Source organism: Sebastes fasciatus, chromosome 16 (genome assembly GCF_043250625.1).
Source record: "Sebastes fasciatus isolate fSebFas1 chromosome 16, fSebFas1.pri, whole genome shotgun sequence".
NCBI lineage: Eukaryota > Metazoa > Chordata > Actinopteri > Perciformes > Sebastidae > Sebastes > Sebastes fasciatus.
In genome coordinates this window covers 20,799,645-20,819,839 of record NC_133810.1, presented here as the reverse complement: position 1 = coordinate 20,819,839, position 20,195 = coordinate 20,799,645, and the positions used below count along the sequence as shown (strand labels likewise).

Below are 20,195 nucleotides of genomic sequence, written 5' to 3'. Positions count from 1 at the left end.
TATATATTTAAATATATCTGTGTTTATTTTGCATTTACCACCTGACTTTCATCACTGAAAATTCAATCATAATGATTTAAATGTACCATAACATTTGATATTATATTTTGAAAAGGACTTTCATTGTTTGTCAACCTTTTTAAATGGTGAATCTCTAATTTTTTGACAAACATTGTCAAAAAAATATATAAATTGTCTTAATCAAAATGTAGAAAAATGGCTTGGGTTTTTTAATGCCAAAATGGCACCAAAGCATTTTCTCCACAATATTAATAATATCCAGTTAAAATTGTCAATTGTCCTTTGTTATTCCTAAAATGTATCTTATTAATATTGTGCAAAATCCAGAGAAAATAATAATTGTTTACATGTTCATAGGGTTTTTTGGACCAACCACACCTTATCTCCAGTCCTTTGGAAGCCAATGGTGGACCCAATGGAGACTTTCCTTTTGGATCCAGGGATACCTTCCCACAACAAGTGGAATCTGCATTTATCATGGAGGACACTCAAGTGTGGCCGCAAGTAATCCTGGATTATATGAGGCACCAGTTAAAATTCAGAGCAAGGACAAGGAAAAGCACTAAAAAGGGATGTGCTTAGTTTATTGGATAATGAAAGTAAAATAAGAGTTTAATCTATTAAAATATTGTTTGAATACCAAACCCTTTCACTGTGACCATTTATTTTACACAATACCACTCATCTGCTCTTAACAAGCAATTTGGAAGATATGGTACGTATACACACATTAAAAACAAGGGGTTCATAACCTGAAGAGATTCTTTTAGACAAATTAAGAGGGTATATTCCAAAGTTACAGTCCTTTGAGTATAAAATTCTCTTTCTGTTACTATTCCTCCACTGTAGCTCAACAAAGAAGCAGCGTCTGGGGAAATATAAAAAGGGATTTTCATAGTAAAAAAAGACTGTAACTGTGGAAAATACCCACTTGATTTGACTAACTCTGACTGCTGATGCTTCATATTATCTCTTTAGAATGCTGGAGAAATGATCACAGCAACCAATAATAAATCTTTTAATGTATATACGTGATTATTGTTTTAAGATATACTTGAAAAAAAGTGAACCTATCCTTTAACCTAATGGAAAAGCATAAATGGAAATGCTCAGATTGAAAAGTTCTCATCTCATTCTGGCTTGGTTAGAATAAAAATAATAATTGATAATTATATTATATCATTTATTATAATAACCATTTATTAGCAAACTATTTTCTCTTTTCCATTTTCTCTTTTCCATTTTCTCTTCTAATTTGATCTCTTCTTCTATGGGTGCTGCAAATTGGATTTATGAACTCCATAGGCTGCTGCAAGGCCTATCGAAAGGAGGCTTGGCCACGGGCGGACATGGGTCTTTGGCTATGGGGTATGACACATGCGCAGTGTAACTGAAGCTGTGGTCGTGCGTTGCGATTGGCTTAATTTCGGCGAGTGCAGGCCAGATTTTACTGCGCATGTGTTGTACCTCCCAAGATATAACGCGTTGATGACGCGCGATCTAACCTCCGTTCCATAGGCCTTGGGCTGCTGCAGGATCTTCAACTGAATAATCCTAATCATAAACATATTAATTCACTGAAGAGCTAGAAACGGGATATATATGATACTAACATGATATATGATATTGCGGATAGTGTGGAAAAATGTTCAATTAACGGGAAATATACAGGACAAATAATACATTTTTGATGTGCACTTTATACCAGCTGGTGGCGGTAATGCGCCATTTTGTTTGCTTGCGTACCTCCGCAAAAAAAAACATGAAGAAGAAGACAAGGCAGCGGAAGTGGTGAAGGAGAGGAAGAACAACGCACATCATCCAAGCAAATAACTATTACAAAGGTATCAATGTGCACCTTTATATTGTATCGTAATAGCGGTGGTTCAACTAACAAGAGAGCGAACAAAGAGATTATTGGTCTCTTGCACAAAACGGACTACAGCCAAGCTACAGCATTAGCATTTTTTTAGGTAACACTAGCTAGCTAACGTAGCCGATTATCTAACGTTAGCTAACCCACACTGCAAGGACGTCCCGCTTTGTTTCAACTCGAGCCACACTTTTATCCCCACATATGTTACAGCTTTGTATCTCCTTTGGTCATTTGGTTATTATCCATTTTTAGCGCTAACTCAGTAACTGGCGTGCAAGTTAAAGACCTCCGTTAGCTAAATCTATGCTAGCCGTCTCTCTGGCAGGAGGCCATCTCACAGCTAGCAGTGTGTCTTCATCTTTCACCTATTGTTTCTCCCCATAGAACTAAATCCCCCCACAGCCGTTTGATTTATCAGGTCAAACAGCACAAACAAGTGTTAATTGAACATTTGAGTTTACATCACAAATCACTAGCAAAGGGATGTTTTCGTGTTATTATTAGCTTGCTTGGCTTCAAGCAGGCTCCATGTAACATACTGTAATATGAGCAACTTTAGCCTGACTATGTACGTTTTTTTTTACTTTATTATTACAGTGACTAAGCTCACAATCAGGTTATTTATAATCGTACCATACCACATATTGTGATTTAATGTTTGTCTTCTCTCATCATGGAGATGGGAGACAGTGATGATGAGTACGATCGCAGGAGAAGGGACAAATTCAGACGGGAGAGAAGCGACTATGACCGGTCAAGAGAGAGAGAAGACAGACGCAGAGATGACTGGAACGACAGGTAAGAAAGAGATGTGGGAAAAGCTCAGAGGACTATCAGTCAAACAGGATTCAGCTATACCCCATGAAGACCTCTCATCTTCAACTAACCTGCAAGATGCAACCAAATGGTGGCTCTCTGGTGCTCTCACACTGAGTGCAACTGAGTTTGGAGATAATATTTGTTTTAATTTTAATGTTTATCTCTTGAAATCAACTTTCCAGAGAGTGGGACAGGGGCAGGGAACGACGCAGCCGTGGAGAGTATCGGGATTATGACAGAGGCCGTAGGGAGAGATTCACCCCACCCAGACACGACATGAGTCCCCAGCAAAAACGCATGAGAAGAGACTGGTGAGATTAGCTGCAACACAAATCCACAATCTTTGCAACTGGTATCCGCTGCTGCTTATGCTCTTTTATCTGTCCCTGGCAGGGATGACCATGGTGGAGATCCTTACCGTGGGGGGTACGACTTAGGTTACGGTGGTGGAGGAGGAGGGCCCAGCTATGGCCCACCACAGCATTGGGGCCATCCTGACTTGCACCTCATGCAGCCTCATCACGGCATCCCCATTCAGGCGAGGTGAGAAATGGAATCATGGTTGGGGACCATGACCCTTTAAGGATTCAATGTTAACTTTCTACTAAATCCTGTAACTATTAGATATGTCTGTTTGTGAAGGTTAATGCCATTGTGGCCAGGAGTTTTTCCTGGCCACAGTGCGCTTGGTGGATCCTGTTGGGTCTCTAAACTATGGTGTACGGTCATAGACCTGCTCTATATATAAAGCGTCTTGATAACTTCTGTTGTGATTTGACGCTATACAAAAATAAATTGATTTGATTTGATTTGATTGTGTTTAACAAAACACAGTGTCCTGAAGGAAACAGACATTTGACAGTAAAAGCCTTTGCACACCAAGTCTGTATTTTTTGTCCGAAATTGTCGCACATTTAGAAATAGATATGACCTCACGTTGTGTCAATCACGTTTATACACAGATTCTGAAACATTTGACCATTATCAAGTTTTCAGAACAGGTTCAATTTTCTGTGTTTTTTTGCATCTGTCAAAGCCAAAGGAGGGTTGTTTGACCACTCAGAGCCACCATCCATGCAAACGTCATCATCCAAAATGGCATGATAAACATTTACGTTCTTTCCCAGCACAAAGCATTTAACGATAAAGAAACAAAAGAATACAGAGATGCTGAATTTAAAGATAGATTGTGGCAGGTGATTTCAGAACAGCTTGGAATTGAGGATGGTTGTAAAACAAAGGATGTAAGAATAGACCATAGTGATTGTGCTCTAGGCAGCTAACCGATAGCTTCTTGCCAATGTCATTAATTTATTAGCCCCGTTTTGGACTAGCGCTATCCATCGCACCCACGTAATTAATTCAGTATTTTCTTGTACAAATAGATGAATAAAACGCATCGGACTCAGTGTGCAAGGTTTCTGTGCGTAACATTTTTTATCGGATGAAAAAATACGGACAAACCTTAAGGATTCAGTTTTTCACCTTAAGGTATGTGAAAGCAGTGTCATGCAAAGATGTGATCTGTACAGAAGTTTAAATGAAAAACAACAGAAAAAGACGGGAGAGAACATACATGTAGCATAATCACAGCAGTTTTTTGTTCTCTCATCCACACAAGTTAATGCATATAATATAAAAAAAAAAGCCACTAGTTTTATTGGCCTGTCCAAAACTCCATCACACTTGTCTCTCTTCCATCAGGCTTGGTAACATCCATGACATGGATTTGGGTCCACCCCCGCCCATAATGAAGAGCTTTAAGGAGTTCCTGTTGTCCTTGGATGATTCTGTGGACGAGACCGAGGCAGTGAAACGCTACAATGAGTACAAGATCGACTTCCGCCGGCAGCAGATGCAGGACTTCTTTTTGGCTCATAAAGATGAAGAGTGGTACGAAATCAGTTGCCTTGACTAATAATCAATATAAGTTGCTCTATATGTCATTCTTTTCATTGAGCTATACTATATAATCATTTAATCTGTTTATCACCTATCACCATTGTTATCACCTAAGTTTTTCCAGTTCCTCTCCTTTTGGCTTTTATTTCATTATTATTTTAGGTATAATTGCTTTTTTATTAACAATCTAATAGGTTGGGCCTAGTCCTATGATGGGTGTATCATTGGAAATTATGGTAGTTATATTTATTTTATGGCTAATAAGATACATTTCAGTTGCTTGCCAAATAACCCAAGAGTAGTTCCACCCATGTAGTAGGACCAGGCCCACAATAGTTTGTTACTAATGACTTTTCCCACACTTGTAGTTTATAAAAGAAGAAAGTCAACCCAAATACAACCTTAATGCACATATTATTGTTTATATATGTGTTGTATGAGTTTTGACAGAGGGTCCCATAGGTGTTGATAAAAACCTATATCTGACGAAATAAAGTCATTCATAAAGTATACCTATAGCATCCAGTGTAATAGCCCCGCCTTCTTCATTGTGTTGTGCAGTAAATCTATAATAACACTTGTCTCTAAATTCTGTTCACAATCACATAACTGAAATATTTAAGTACAGTTTTTTGTTCATTTACCTTTAGCTTTGACCAAAAGGTCATCCTCGTTGTTTGGGTTGATTTTCTTTTTCTTATTTAGCATTTTAACCTTTCCAAGATTTGCAGTTGTATAATGTCTGTTAATACTTATTACACTTATTTCACAGGTATCATGCAAAATTGTTCTGTTTTGCCATAACCCATTTTTCCTCCCTTCCTACTACTACGTTGACAACATTTTTTTGAAGATGAGAAAAAGTGGAACTCAAGAATCGGTTTTAGACAGCAAGGGCATGCACTGCGCACAATGCAGTTGCTCATAGACACACAGTACCAGGGATTTTAGATAGACAGTCAAGTAGTCTTTCGCGCATAGAGATTTTTTTTTTTGCTTTCCTGCTTTTTCTACGATACTTTCTTTTTCTATTTGGATCAAATCGAATCCCAAAACCGAATTTGTGTGTGTACAGACGCACCATTGGGGTGAAGTGGAGCGCATTTTCACAGAAGAGACCCCTTCTCTGTATTTATTTGTTAATAAACTGGCAGAGCAAAAGGTAACTGTAGTCCACTCAATGATCAACATTTTTAAATGTGAAATTCTGAATGTGAATACTTCATTTCATAGTCTCTCTGTTGTGTTTTTTCCTTATTTTATGGTGAGTTAATCTCGAACAAATTATCAAATAATTTGCAATAATTAGCTATAATAATCACAAAGTCAAAACATGCATACACCTAACACAAGGACTAGGCTATACAAAACACAGAAAGCACAGTCTTAATTATGATGGTCTGTATAGATGCTTAAATTCCCAACAAACAACCATCTGGATTTAAAGAATTGAAAATATGATAAAAAGAAATTATAATTTGCAAATAAATCATCGTATGACACCACAGTTGCAATGTAGATATATAATATGTATTTGTTCTCTAACTTTTACATCCCGTTCATCCCAACCCCCATCATTCCCTCCCCAAATTTTTGTGGACCCCGACTCTGGACACAGGTTCAGGTCCAAGTATCACCCAGATGAGGCCAACCGACTTAAGGCAGAGGCTCAGACTGCCCTGCACAACCGTCTGAATGTCTTCATGTTCCTGAAGGAAAATGGCTGGTTTGATACTGTCTCCCTGGACATTGAACAGACCACAGTCATCATCAAGGTTCTGGATGCAGGTGAGACTAATTACTGGATGGTACCTAAAGAAAAGCCACCGTCATCAGCTGTAGCCTTAACCACATATCCTCTTTCTTGCATTCAGCTGTGATAAAGATGGAGGGAGGGACGGATCATGATCTCCGCATCTTGGACCTGCCATCTGAAGAAGAGGAAGAAAGGGAGAAGTCTGCGTCTGTTTCAGGGGGCCCCGAACCTCCCAAGAGAGAAGACCTCAAAACCTTGGATGGTGACCGCAAACCTTCAGTAGAGAAAGACAAAAATGAGAAGGTATGTTTTGTTCTCTTGTCAGTCCTCGGCAGGCAGTAGAGATTTCACAGTGCTGTGTTGATGACTGTAAACTGTGCCACAGGAGGAGAGCAACTCTGCCAGCACAGAAAGAGCTGCTGCAACAGAAGGAGAGGATGTGAAAGAGGAGGCAGAGAAAGAGGCTGCCAAAGAAGAAACGCCTGAACCCAAGAAGGTTAGCGTGGCTTCCATTATTGAAATGATTTGCTCACAAGAGACAGAAATTAACCAAATAGCCCTAATTGTTCTCATTTATCAGCCGAGAAGAAAGAGGAAGCGCAGTGGAGACAGCGATGATGAAGCCAGCGCCTCAGAGAGCGACTCTGAATCGGATTCAGACTCAAATTCCAACTGCTCTGATAAACCTGTGAAGAAGGAAGAGGTAGAAGACAAGGATGAGGAAGAAGAAGAGGGTGAAGGTGAGGAGTCAAATACATAGCATCGGACTTTTATCTCCAGACCGTGTCTGTGTTCCCAAGATTTGTAACACATCTGTTCCCACCAATTTGCTCTCTTCCATCTAATGATGAAGAGGAGAAACCAACGGAGAATGCTGAAGAGGACAACAAAGAAGAAAAGAAAACCAAAGATGACTCTCCCAGACCGCGGCCTCTCCACAGGACCTTCTCTCTGTTCATGAGGAGCATCGCTCCCTCTATTTCCAAGGCTGAGATTATTGCTGTGAGTTGAACACGGATGGCAGTGTTAATGGCCCAGGAGATGTAGAATCACAGTCATTTGTATCTTTATGTTTGACTCAATATAATTTTATGTTTTTTTCTCTCTCAGCTTTGTCGGCGATACCCTGGCTTCCTGCGTGTGTGCTTGTCTGACCCCCATCCAGAGCGCAGGTTGGTTTAAAAAAAAAAAAAAACACATTCTTTTAATTTCTTCAGGCTTTTACACACTGGGGGTGTTTTTTTGGTGCAATTAATTCGCACATAGTTTTTCAAGCTGTTGTTATTGGCAGTACTTTCACACAGAACGCGAATATTACATGGCGAAAAAGCGGCGCAATTGTTTTTTCCGGAACTTTATTCACACCGCAAATAAAGGCAATAACCAATCCCGTTGTGCGTATTGGACATATTCAAAACGTGCACTATAGTGTACAACAACACGGGGGCTCTGTGATCCGAGCCAAGACGGCAAACTTTATTACTCCTTTCAGCCTTGACAAAGGCAGCGCAGACTAGATCCACTCCTTCCGTTCTTACCTTTCACAATAAAAGCCCCAGACATATACACAATGTAACTGTTTACCAGAGGCAAATTCACTACCGCTATTCACTTAGCATTTCGCTTAAAGGAAACTAAAATAGCTTACAGTAGTTTAGGCTATACAACAATTGACCTCAGACAGACTGCCAGACGCTGCTCTGGGTCAATAGGATCCTAATAGTTGGTCCTCTGCCTGTGTAAATCTATTCAAACCTTTTGATGAAAAAGGGTTGTAACTGTCGCAAATTCGCATCAAAGCTGGTATGAATAGTTTAAATGCAAAATATTCGCATGCGAGTATTTCACATTTTCATGTTTTTTATTCGTCACACGTGTGAAGGTCTTTACTGTGAAAATGATGTTTGTTGTATTCATTTAGTCACACAATGTGTGAAGCGAAAGACGACACAATAATGGTTAAATGAATGCTGTGCTGTTTCAGGTTTTTCAGACGTTGCTGGGTGACTTTTGACCGTAGCGTCAACATCAAAGAGGTTTGCTGGAACCTTCAGAATATTCGAGTAAGTGTGACAGTCTCAGCTATTGACACTACTGTTTTCAAGTGATGGTAATGTGCAGCATAGTATGTGTTACATATCTTTCCAAAGAGCCACTTAAGTGTTTTGTGTTGAATAACTTGCAATAGGTTCTCTATTTATTATTAATATGTTGAGTTGTTCCCTGTTTTTTGGTAGTGAATCACTGGTTTGGACATGTGTAAAGCACAACGTATTGCTAGCATCGGACGTTCTATTGTCATTTAAAATGCATGCCTTAACACTGATGTAGACTGCATTGTTGTTTTCCCTCTTTTTCTTTTATCATGATGAAAATATTTGACCATTTCTGTCAGCGAATTAGAGCTGCAGTAATAGCTGTTGTATTAAAGAAAAAACACATCTCAACATGATGGAATTAAGGGAGCCTTCGATCGTCCTTTGCACCTGTTTTTTATTACCTGTGTAATCTCCTATTTAGCCGTTGAGGCCGTTAAAACTCTGTTTTACTCTCTTCCCCTTCACAGCTGCGTGACTGTGAACTGGCACCAGGGGTGAACAGGGACCTGGCCCGGCGGGTTCGTAACATTAATGGCATCACTCAGCACAAGCAGGTGCTCCGCAACGACATCAAGCTGGCTGCCAAGCTCATTCATGCCTTGGACGAGAAAGGAGACCTGTGGAGCACCAAGTCCCAGGAAGAGAGGCACAGAGAGAGCACTGAGGTACAGCTCTCATCACCAGTTACAGTTTAAACAGATTGCCCTCAAATGATCTTGCTATAACTGAATTATTCATTTATGTGTGGTTTATGATTTCAAAAGTTGCCGGCTCAGAACCCCATCTTGAAGAACATCACAGATTACCTGATAGAGGAGGTGAGCGCTGAGGAGGAGGAGCTCCTGGGCTCCGGGAGCGGGATGGATTCTGAGGAGAGCGCCAAGGAAGGAAACCCTGCAGAGACGACTGTGGAGAGGGATGACAAACTAGCAAAGGTTTGACTCTCGCAATTATGAATTTACATGCAGGGCGATTCCTTATCAAAATAATGCATTATATTTCATCCTTTTATTCCCTGAAAGCAGATTGATTTTGTTCCTTGTATCATTGGTGTACTGTCTGTCATTCAATTGGCTGTTTGGCTAAAACTGGCTAATTTTGGAAATAAAATACATTCAGTCTTTCTAAAGTTTCTTTGTCATATACCTTGTTCCAGGTTTTGGATCGTCTGGTGTTGTATCTGCGTATTGTGCATTCAATTGACTACTACAACACCTGTGAATACCCAAGTGAGGATGAAATGCCCAATCGCTGTGGCATGATCCATGTACGTGGACCCATCCCTCCTAATCGCATCACACAAGGAGAAGGTCAGTGTGTTTCCCTTGTTTGTGTTATGTAACATGGATGAATACAATGGGAAGGGAGGAGGTAAATATTTTATGCAAAAAATGTGTGTTCCAGTTTAGCTTTGTGTGCTGGATCTTTTAATTATTGTATTTCTGTGCTGTTTTAACATCAGCTGTGTTTTCCCACAGGCTTTTACATCATTTTGTTGCAGTTTCTTAACAACTTAAACATCCTACATTTATGTAATGTATGCTACACTTTGCAATGAATGCACAATTTTGAATGTCCATGATTTTGTTACAGTGCAACAATGGCAGAAGATGATGGAGGAGAAGCTGAGTCCTTTGTTTAGTTTAAAAGAAATCCTGTCAGAGGACGAAGCAGGGAAGATGGGCCGCAAGGATCCAGAGGAAGAGGTGGAGAAGTTTGTGAATGCCAACACTCAAGAGCTGGGGAAGGATAAATGGCTATGCCCACTCAGTGGCAAGAAATTTAAGGTGAGTGTTCAGGACAGCACAACATGTCGAGGTGTTGTGATCTGCTTTTGATTAGATCTCCTCACAGTTGTTTGACATGTTTTGATGATTTCTTTCTTGTGCTGTTAGAGGATGCGTACATAACCTGTATTACTGTATTGTCACTATTCATTTAAAGGGCCCAGAGTTCGTACGGAAGCACATCCTGAACAAACATGGTGACAAAATTGAAGAAGTGAAAAAGGAAGTGGTGTTCTTTAATAATTTCCTGATGGATGCCAAGAGACCGTCACTGCCAGAGATGAAACTTCCTCCTCTTCCAGGCCCAGGTCAAGGTCGACACAACATTTCTATCTAATCAACTCAGATACTAAACATTCTTGCAATTGCATAAATTGGGTATGACTGTAAAGTTGAGACTCTTTTGGATCCAATGAGCCCAATCTTATTCATGTGTGATGATGTTAGTCCCCATAGTAGCCATTTCATTTAGTGAGCCATTTCTTTTTTTTTTATTTGACCTCACTGTCATAATCACAGCCTCATGAAAATTTACAACCACAAACTAGAGACCTGGGGCATTTAGGGGATGGATGGCTTTCCTAGGTGGATTGATAATAAGGGGGTTTCCAGAACAGAAGTGCTCGCCATCCAATCACCGAAAAATGCAATTCTTGCAGAAATCTCGAAATGTCAAAAGTTTTTGATACCAAATCACAGCTAGGGATGCACCAATTTGACTTTTTCAGTCTTGATACTGATTGCGATACCTGGGCTTTGGGTCAATAATTGGTTGATACCAGTGTTTAATTAACAAGCTGTTAGCCTCAATTGTGGAAGCAACTGGGATCACTCTTTTATGTGTAAGGCAGCAGCAGGCTTGACTTAAACATTGTTTTCATTTGTAAAACAAAATGTAACAAATAAATACATAGTGAATTGTCATTAGTTATTAATATAAAAAATCGTACACCAGCAATTTGGTAAAAAATCTTCAAAATTTACAGGAATTATAATTACGGTGTAAACCTTTTTAATGCAGCTCCAAATTGGTCAAAACTTAAACAGGATTTAAATTTCCAGTATGTAATGTACAGTATATAGTCTATATTAAATTGAATAGATGGGCCCCATTGTCATCGATACCCGATCCAGCTATTTGAGTCAGTATCTGCCCGATAACTGATCTGGTATCGGTGCATCCTTAATCACAGCATGGCTTTTTCTATGGCGTTCCTCAAGGTCTTGGTGACCTAATGTGGTGTTTTGTAGGGCTTATTGATCTTTTTTTTCTCATTTCATGTATGGTAAATAATGGTTACATTTAGCACCAAATCTGTGTAACAAATGGTATCAACCCAAAAATTGCTGCAACAACTTATGAGACATAAGTGAGCATGGGAATGGCCATCATATACTTCTGTCATAATGTTCTAACACCTTTTACGCTTTCACAATTTATTTTCATGAATTCATTGATGTTTATTTCTTATTAATGACTAAAACAACTTGACACACAGGTTCCCAGCTTTCAGTTGATGTACAAAGACCCCCTGTACCCCCCTAAAAAAGACAAAAATGGGTCTATGAAAAAGACTTGACTGAATAAATGAATCCACTGTGGTGCACCAAGGCTTAAATACTGGAATATTTTGTCAACAATAATATAAACTCATTTTCTCTGGTTGGTTTTGTCCTACAGGTTTGCTTTCTCCCAGCATGCCATTTCCTCCTCAAGGTCCTCAGGGTCCAATGGGCTTTGCACAGCCTCGTCCACCACTGATGGGCTATGGTGGTATGTTCTCTCTCTGACTGTACTTTTTTAGAATAGTGGAAATGTGTTTTTCTGTCACTTTTGAGTTGATTTTGAGTCCTTCTTTTCAACAGGTGGACCTCCTTACCCCCCCAACCAATATGGAGGAGGCAGAGGCAACTATGACAACTTCCGTGGACAAGGTGGCTACCTGGGGAAGCCACGCAACCTCAGGTGAGACCACTGTACGTGTGATCTTTATTTTGCTATGAGCTGTCTCTATCTTCTGCTATTGGAGAGTTTTTAAACCTCTTTTTTTAATGATCATTTCTATTCTTCTTTCCTGGGTCTTTGTTTTTTCTCCTCGCACCCTCAACCATCTCAGAATGTCACGCGGTGATCCACGCAACATCGTTGAATATCGTGACCTGGACGCTCCAGATGATATGGACTTCTTTTAGAAGGTTCTCTCGGCCCTTTCCCGTCTCCCCCCTTTACCAGCGTTGTGTTCTTGTTGCTTTTTGTAGTAATTAGATTATTTCTTTTTCCTAAATATTTCATTCATTTTGTAATTATTGTGCAACAAGAACAAACTTCTGCTGTAAATTGGTTCCTCAATAAAGTTGTGATCAAACCACATTAATATGCATTTAATGATTTATCAAATGAAATCAAATTGTGTGTGACATACAGGATCAGAGCAACCACAAATTACAGAAAAGCAGCCAGTCAGACTTTCAAGGACAAGATAGTGATGAGAAGAAATTCATCAGGAAATGTATGACATCTGCAGATAAGAACTTGGGATCAAGGTTAGCATTAATTACATTTTGTATATTGACAGAAAACACATTCATTTTTGTTTTCAAATAAGTTCAACAAGATGTATTTTTGTGCTCATGATTTTCTCAGTGGCACGTCTCCAGATCCTCCCCCCAACCCTTCTGGTAAAGAAAGTGAAGCAGATATAAAGAATGGTCGCCCTCTACTGGGTAAACCATTGAATTACACTTGTGCCTGCATGCTGGCCATTTCATTTGACACAGCTGCCAACTAGAAAACTGCAGAAGCCTTGCAGTGGTGTAAGAACTATTCAATATTATCACGAGTAAAAATAACAGTACCACCATGTACAAACACTCCACTTACAAATGAAATGTAAAAGTTCTCATTCTGAAGTTGGTCCTGGTCATACTATATGAAAATAGTAAGAACTGCAGCACAGTATAATTTTTGTTGGGATCTCATTTACACAATTCAAGCAGTATTAACTTTAGCAAACACATTTTGACACAAGCAACAATTTATTATTTCACGCATGTCCCTCACACACTTTCAGCTATTGTGTAATGATATTAGAAATGCACTAATCTTGTATTTATGCTGTGAAAATCCTGACAAAGATAGCGTACCAAGACATCAACATTTTCAGTGCTTTGTGAACACACATTCCCACATAATGGATGTCATATCCTAATAATGAATCATGTTAAATATTTTCAAATACAGTCAGAACTTAAAGTATGAACAAAGAAACCTGCAGGGTCAAATGTATTATTATTTAAGCCCCGTTAAAAGCGCCAAATAAAAACAAGTTCAATTGGAAATGAAATGTTTAAATGATCTGAAGCTGGTGACTTTCAGAAAGTCCACAGCTGACCTTGTGTTCATGGAATAACTTAGACAGGCCCTCCATGTAAAGTCCATGATAGTGGTTGACCTCCTCCTCGGTGGGTGTGACACGCCTTGGCACTGAGATTGGACTTCCCACTGGAAGAAGAAACAGCGTTAGAATAAAACAGGCTCAGCACAGGAAGTTAGACTTACCTACAGGATAATGAAACACTCACCAACAGTGGTGACCGGAGTCTTGTAGGGCAGGAGTACCCAGCGCTCGCCAATAAATAGACACGGGGCGAATCCCATAATGTTTTTAAACAGGTCCTGCAACCTCCGAGCTAGACTGCCTTCTGAAAAAATCACCTGCTGAAAGAGCTCATTTTCCCCAAATGAGTAAACAGGCACCAGATCAGCCCTGTGGAAGATCAAAAGAGGTTACATCAGTGTGTCCAGATGTGGGCTGCTGGCTACATGTGAGTATAATATGTCCACTGTTATTTCCTGTATATTTTTAAGAATGCTTGCTCTCACCCAAACTCAAGGGCCACCCTGACAAATCCCTTTCTTTGCCTCATGACCACTGTGTGTGTGTTGACTCCAGGAGAGGACGCCAGAGACTCAGCAGCGCCCCCTATCACAATCACCACTGCATTTCCCTTGCCTTCCTTTGAAAGGAGGTGAATGAGGCTTGGTTTGCTGACTGGACAAAGGCCTGATCAGACAAAGTAAGACAATCACATGTAGATATTTTTTGTCTTCCATTTGCAGTTTCAATTGTATTTCAAAAAGTGTTTGATATGGTTGGTATCAACAGTCCTTTATAAATACCTGCACTCATCATGTACTCCCTAAAGAGTGGTATCCTGAACAGTCCTACCAGTGTTGCCAGGGAGGCTCGCATCCCAGGAAACAGCTCAGTGAAGCCACAGCACTCTGTGCTGAAGCAGGCATAGGCTCCAGCACTAACAATACCATGCGGGTGACAACCTAAGATGTAGTTCTTGTTTGGATTCAGCTCGGCTGTCTTCACCAACTGAGCAAGAAAAATTAAGCATTAACAGAGTTGATCACAATCACAATCTCGGCTGTAAACCATAAAACCAAAACCACTTTCGCCGTATATTAGGCCATTGAATGAGACATTTAAAAATACAGAATGCTCGTTACAAAGATTATCTTATAGATTTTTTGCCATATGTGTAAACCTGCCTTAATAAATAATAGCAGCAGATAATACCAAGAGTGACTTTAAGGTTAAGGCTACTTTTGTTTAAAAAATAGTTATACTACTGGCCAGCCACACTGAATCCCTGTCACATTCATGTGTTTCAACCCAATTTAATCAAATCAGATGATGAGAACACCAAATCTGATGAAGGTGTTAAAAGATACAAAGTGAAACTTACTTTGATTGGGAAGAAATCTCTGAGGTGCTCCCATGTCCTCCACTTCCTCACAAATCTGTTTTCCCTTCCCCCTGGTGGAGACATTAGAAATCGTTCATATACTACACACTATACATACTGTATATACTGTATGCATTATATAGTAATAGTTGTAGTATTCTGGTTTTGCAGTTATTATAGAAAGAAATCAACATGGGCTGTGACCCAATTCCATAGCACACAGCTAATTGTTGCGTGTTAATGCTGGAAACGTGACAAAATGACGTGTACTCAAAAACAGTCAGTGTGTACACTAAAACTTGATTGTGCTGTTGTTGGGCACTATTCTCCCACAATGCAACGCACAAAGGAAATGGGGAAATAGCTCACAGCTGAAATTATTTTTCAACTAATTGTGTATGGTAGTGAAACAGCTCCAAGAACACCTCAGAATACAAACTAAAAAACTATAATATATTTGTAAAAATCACTTTGTTTTCTCTTTAAGTTTATTTGGCAGAAGAATTTGCAGTTTGAAGTGTTGTATCATTTCCTGTTAGTACAAAATGGTTAAGTGTGTTGATTTCTTGTATATTAAGTACAAAAAACAATATACTATAAAGATTAGCAGGCTCAGGGCGTCTTCTGTGTGGAGTTAGCATGTTCTCCTCAGGTTTTTTTCCGGGTTCTCTGGCTTCCTCCCACAGTCCAAAGACAATTCATTAATTGTTGACTCGTTGACCCGTAGGTGTGAATGTGAGCGTGAATGTATGTCTGTCTCTATGTGTCAGCCCTGTGATAGTCTTTCCAGGATGTACCCCGCCTTCGCCCAATGTCCTATGTGAATAGGATAAGCGGTAACAGATGATGGATGGATTAGCGTATACTGTATATAATGAATATGTAGTATGAAATTGGGACACAGCAATACATAACTTTTTTATACTAACAGGAAATGATGCAATCAAACTGCGATCATCCATAATTTGTTTAAAATGTCCATCATCCATAATTTGTTTGAATGATTTCCAGCTGGGAGTAAGTCCTCCACTTCCTTGTGGAGTGCATCATGGAAAAATAGTGCTTCAACAACACACCAAACAAACAATGTAGTTTACATGCTGACTTTTTAAAATAAACTATATTTTGTCACTCCTCCACTACAGAACCTGCTTATAATTACTATATATTGTATTATAGAGTTGATACACAGCTAATGTATGGGATTCTTCCATGTCATGGATGCATGAATGACGTCAATTCCTTTACCTCTTTCAGGGGTTTGCCAGTCCATCACCATCCATATGAAGTACACAGTGGCGAGTGGCCACAGTGAGGTAAACATAAGGTACACCATCAAGATAATACAGGCCACTCCTGATGTTGTATTGTGTTGTTTTGGACAATACCAGAGTCCATATGTTGGAGGTACAAGAGATGTCTTCAGTTAGCTCAGATAAAAATGAATACAGTTGCCACTGTTTTAAGGATACAGTGGCAAGCTTGTGAATTAACAGGTGAGCTAATGTACTTATAACAAAAATTATCATGTGACATACTTTCTAGTGTCATGTTATACAAAATCTAAAAGGGTTGATGTAGTGGGATCTTACCTAAGAAGAGAAAGGTTAGTACCATTTGCAGAATGCTTATTGCCTCTAAAAACTCCTTCCACTGAGTTTTTTCTTTAGTCATTCCTGCAACCTGGAGGCAAGACCATCAATTTTCAGCAGTCGATAATTTTAAACTGTACTTTCATTCAATAAAGGTCACAGGTATATAAATCATATACTTTATGCCTGTAGAAATGACAAAAGTTGCTTCATCTGAGATAATAATGAAATTTATGATAGTCATCTTTATGGTACAGATCAGATTGCATCAGTAATGAGCACTTCAGCTCTCGCTCTTAAAGGGATAGTTCGGGTGTTTTGAAGTGGGGTTGTTATCTATGCTCTCACTGAAGCAACCAGACTCCATTGAAAAAAATAGATCTTTGGTGAATCTGAACTAACCAAAGTCACACAACGGCACAAACAAACTAACCGATCGAGGCAGCGGTAGACCAGCAACTAAAATGTCTGTTTATTTCAATGGAGTCTGGTGGCTTTGGCGAGAGCTCAGATGGATATGACGGCTTCAGTTCTTGTCGGAAAAAGCTGTGTGACGGCAAATTAAAGCGGTGAAATTATTCTAAGTATAGCGTACACTTAAACTGATATTGATTTTATTAGGTGGGCCTTTCTTTTAGGTAACTAAAATATGTTTTGCTGCCGGCCCCGTCCACAGCAGTACATTGCTTTGTTTCTGTGCGGTAACTCGTGTCTCTTTCTCCAAACTGGGGGCGTGCTGTCCACCATCTACTGTAGGTAATACGCTGACTATGGATAAGTACCTCATACAACCCCACTTCAAAACACCCGAACTATCCCTTTAATCCTTCTTTAGGGAAGTCATAGGCTTAAAAACTGTCAATGCAGGCAGCAGCCTGATAAAATAACTTACATTTGAATAAACTGACAGGTGAATCTAGACAGTTTTAATTTGCTTATAACTAAAAGTTATCAGCCAAGTTTGTACAACCCAAATGCCTAAAAGTCATTAAGACAACATAAAACAACTTTTATGATCATACTGCTAAGCATAAAACATAATACTTTACCTTATTAGAGTTTATTCCAAAGTTAATTTGAATGGATGCAGATTCACCAGCTGAAGACAAGCACCACATGCAGGATGCACTTTGACCAGTTCATGTAAAGCTGCTGATAACATATCCACTCCCCTGATACTTTGACACAAGCAAGCAGCGTCAGAGATAAACATGACAAAGTTTTATAGTTGGATGCAATAATTTCCCTATCGGGTCGGTGTTGTGTGTCTCTCGTTATTTCTCACTCTAGTGGCCATAAAGATTATGTGTCAATCTGCTCTTATGGTATTATTCAACTTGATATTACAAAAATGCAATTGTAAAAAGCAGACTTATCTATTTATATCCTCATGAACTGACACAAATGTCTCTTATCTTTTCTATCAATTCTACATACCTTCCCGATGTAAAACTACTGTTAGTGAAACACTTCCTGCAGATGTTTCAAAGTACAAGCCCTTCTCGCAGTGAAGGGATTCTGCACCCTGAACCACTGGAAGGCTTTTAATGTAAAACAAAGTGAGGAAAAGGCAGCAAAAAGAAAACATGGCGATTTTGTATTGTGCATGCTCACTGACGGGGCTTACTGCGACACTTATTGGAAACTTTGACATGTCTAAGGGCTTTTCCCTTTTCCCAATTTGTACATCCTTGAATCCTTTCCTCACCTCCTCTTCTCGCGTATTGTATTTTAGGAGTTGGGACGTCCTTCAAGATGGAGCACTGAGATCGAGGCACAAAATTGAGAAATGAGAAGAGCCCTATGCTCCTGTACACCTGCAAAGGTGTTTTCAATTCCCCCGGCTGAATAGATGTCCAGTCAGGTTGAAGATGTGTGGAGCTTTGCTGGGCGTTATGTGACATCACCGAACTCTGTGAACCAATATGAATGGCAACAATGTAACTTGTCCCGCCCTAACAGGTGCAACAAAACTTTCAACAGGGTGAGGGAGCTGTCAATCAAGTGGAGTCTGTCCCACCCACACAGTCCTTAGTAGAGGTCTAATCAGGCTAATTAAGGGAAAGCACCTGTGTAGGTGAACTGTGGCTGTGTAGGGACTTCAACATTAAATCCCATGTGTGTCTGTTCTGTCAAAGCCTCATGGGAGGTCTATTTGTTGAATGCTAACAATAGAATTCAATTCAATTCAATTTATTTTTATATAATGTCAAATCATAACAGAAGTTATCTCAAGACGCTTTATATATAGAGCAGGTCTTAGACCATACACCATAGTACTATAGAATGAAACTTTAAAATGTTATTAGCTGGTAGAGAAGTACATTCTGATTAATTTTAGAACATACATTTAGACAGAAAGAATATATAATTTAGACAGGAAGTTCCAGGACGATGTTTCAGCTTTTCAAAGAGACAATTGAAAGAAACACTCTTTTGAAATTACACTGTGATGGCGAGGCTTTTGTTACAGAGGCCAAACTAGAAAGTGGGCTGAACTATGACCAATTATCCCCTACAACTTTAATACTAAATAATGGCCAATATAAGTATTGACCTTTTCATTGCCATTCTGTTGCTAGGGCACCAGCTTTGGTCCAAGTTTACTTCCTGTCAGCTCCTGCATTAACAAACATTGCAACAGGAAATACAAAGTGACCCATTTAGATTGTTTATGTTGTCAAGTTTGAAAAGGTATAATATTGATGTTCTTGTACTTGAGTATTTCTATTTTCTGCTACTTTATACTTCTACTCCACTACAATTTAGAGGGAAATATTGTACGTTTTATCTTCCAGTACATTTATTTGATAACTTTAGGTACTAGTTACTGTGCACACTTGGAATATTAATACAAAATCTAATCAACAAATCAAGTATGATGTATTGTTATGGATAAAGTCTTTATTGATCCCTTGGTGAAATTCACAATCTACCTTGCAGAATATATAATAATGAAGAATAAGACCCATCTTTACAGCTGTAACATTAAGGTAATGTACATATTAATGCATCAATATTTATAATTCAGTAATATAATGTACAGTACATTATTCTGAAATGGGCCATTTTGCATAATGAGTACTGTTGGTGATTTAAGTATATTTTGATGCTAGTAGGAGGGATGGGTGAATCGATACTGTGGTCTCGATACTTCGATACTCACAAGCTACTCATTTTACCTAAAAAAAAATATCGATAATAAAATTATATAAATACAAACGTCGGTGGTTGCATCACTTCCAAACGTTTTTACTGCTTTTGTAAAATGTTTGTGGCTAAACAGCCCAGAACATATTTAGCTAGCCCGTGTCACATGACTGTGGAAACCAATGTGACATCAGGACCTAGCACACAGCGGCGCAGTCGAACACTTCCACGTCAAACGTGAGAGAATGACAGAAAGGAAACGCAGCGTGGTGTGGTGCTTCTTGACGTCTGTAGATAAAAATACAGAAAGATGCAGGATTTTTGACAAGAAAGTGCCACACACAGCAACATGAGTCCCTCTTCAAACATTTAAAAACAACACACCCTGAAAGTTATAAGGCTTACTATTTAATCGTGTTTCTGTAAAATACTGGA

General features: G+C 39.2%; 2 protein-coding genes across 7 annotated transcripts; one reads left to right on the top strand and one right to left on the bottom strand.

Moving 5' to 3' along the window:
- The first annotated feature begins 1,736 nt into the window (after positions 1 to 1,736).
- Positions 1,737 to 12,631, top strand: srrt (serrate RNA effector molecule homolog (Arabidopsis)). 4 transcript variants are annotated; one of them, XM_074611357.1, is made up of 20 exons: positions 1,737 to 1,865; positions 2,577 to 2,695; positions 2,899 to 3,027; positions 3,110 to 3,259; positions 4,421 to 4,609; positions 6,237 to 6,406; positions 6,493 to 6,677; positions 6,760 to 6,870; positions 6,955 to 7,114; positions 7,228 to 7,376; positions 7,485 to 7,546; positions 8,359 to 8,437; positions 8,941 to 9,138; positions 9,238 to 9,408; positions 9,630 to 9,783; positions 10,067 to 10,260; positions 10,418 to 10,568; positions 11,942 to 12,034; positions 12,127 to 12,226; positions 12,378 to 12,631. In XM_074611357.1, exons 2-20 carry the CDS (start codon positions 2,577 to 2,579, stop codon positions 12,451 to 12,453), a joined length of 2,640 nt encoding a protein of 879 aa, XP_074467458.1. In that variant the 5' UTR covers positions 1,737 to 1,865; the 3' UTR covers positions 12,454 to 12,631. The 4 variants fall into 4 exon arrangements, with proteins under 4 accessions (XP_074467458.1, XP_074467460.1, XP_074467457.1 ...); XM_074611359.1 differs by having other exon boundaries at positions 12,127 to 12,237; XM_074611356.1 differs by having other exon boundaries at positions 10,418 to 10,574.
- mogat3b (monoacylglycerol O-acyltransferase 3b) lies at positions 12,630 to 18,453 on the bottom strand. Of its 3 annotated transcripts, none has more exons than XM_074611360.1 (9): positions 18,319 to 18,450; positions 17,660 to 17,788; positions 16,611 to 16,701; positions 16,267 to 16,374; positions 15,019 to 15,089; positions 14,441 to 14,645; positions 14,144 to 14,324; positions 13,843 to 14,027; positions 12,630 to 13,762 (listed from the first exon to the last, which is right to left on the bottom strand). In XM_074611360.1, exons 2-9 carry the CDS (start codon positions 17,726 to 17,728, stop codon positions 13,608 to 13,610), a joined length of 1,065 nt encoding a protein of 354 aa, XP_074467461.1. In that variant the 5' UTR covers positions 17,729 to 17,788; positions 18,319 to 18,450; the 3' UTR covers positions 12,630 to 13,607. The 3 variants fall into 3 exon arrangements, with proteins under 3 accessions (XP_074467461.1, XP_074467462.1, XP_074467463.1); XM_074611361.1 differs by lacking the exon at positions 18,319 to 18,450 and adding an exon at positions 18,048 to 18,066; XM_074611362.1 differs by lacking the exon at positions 17,660 to 17,788 and having other exon boundaries at positions 18,319 to 18,453.
- Between the last annotated feature and the right edge of the window lie 1,742 nt (positions 18,454 to 20,195).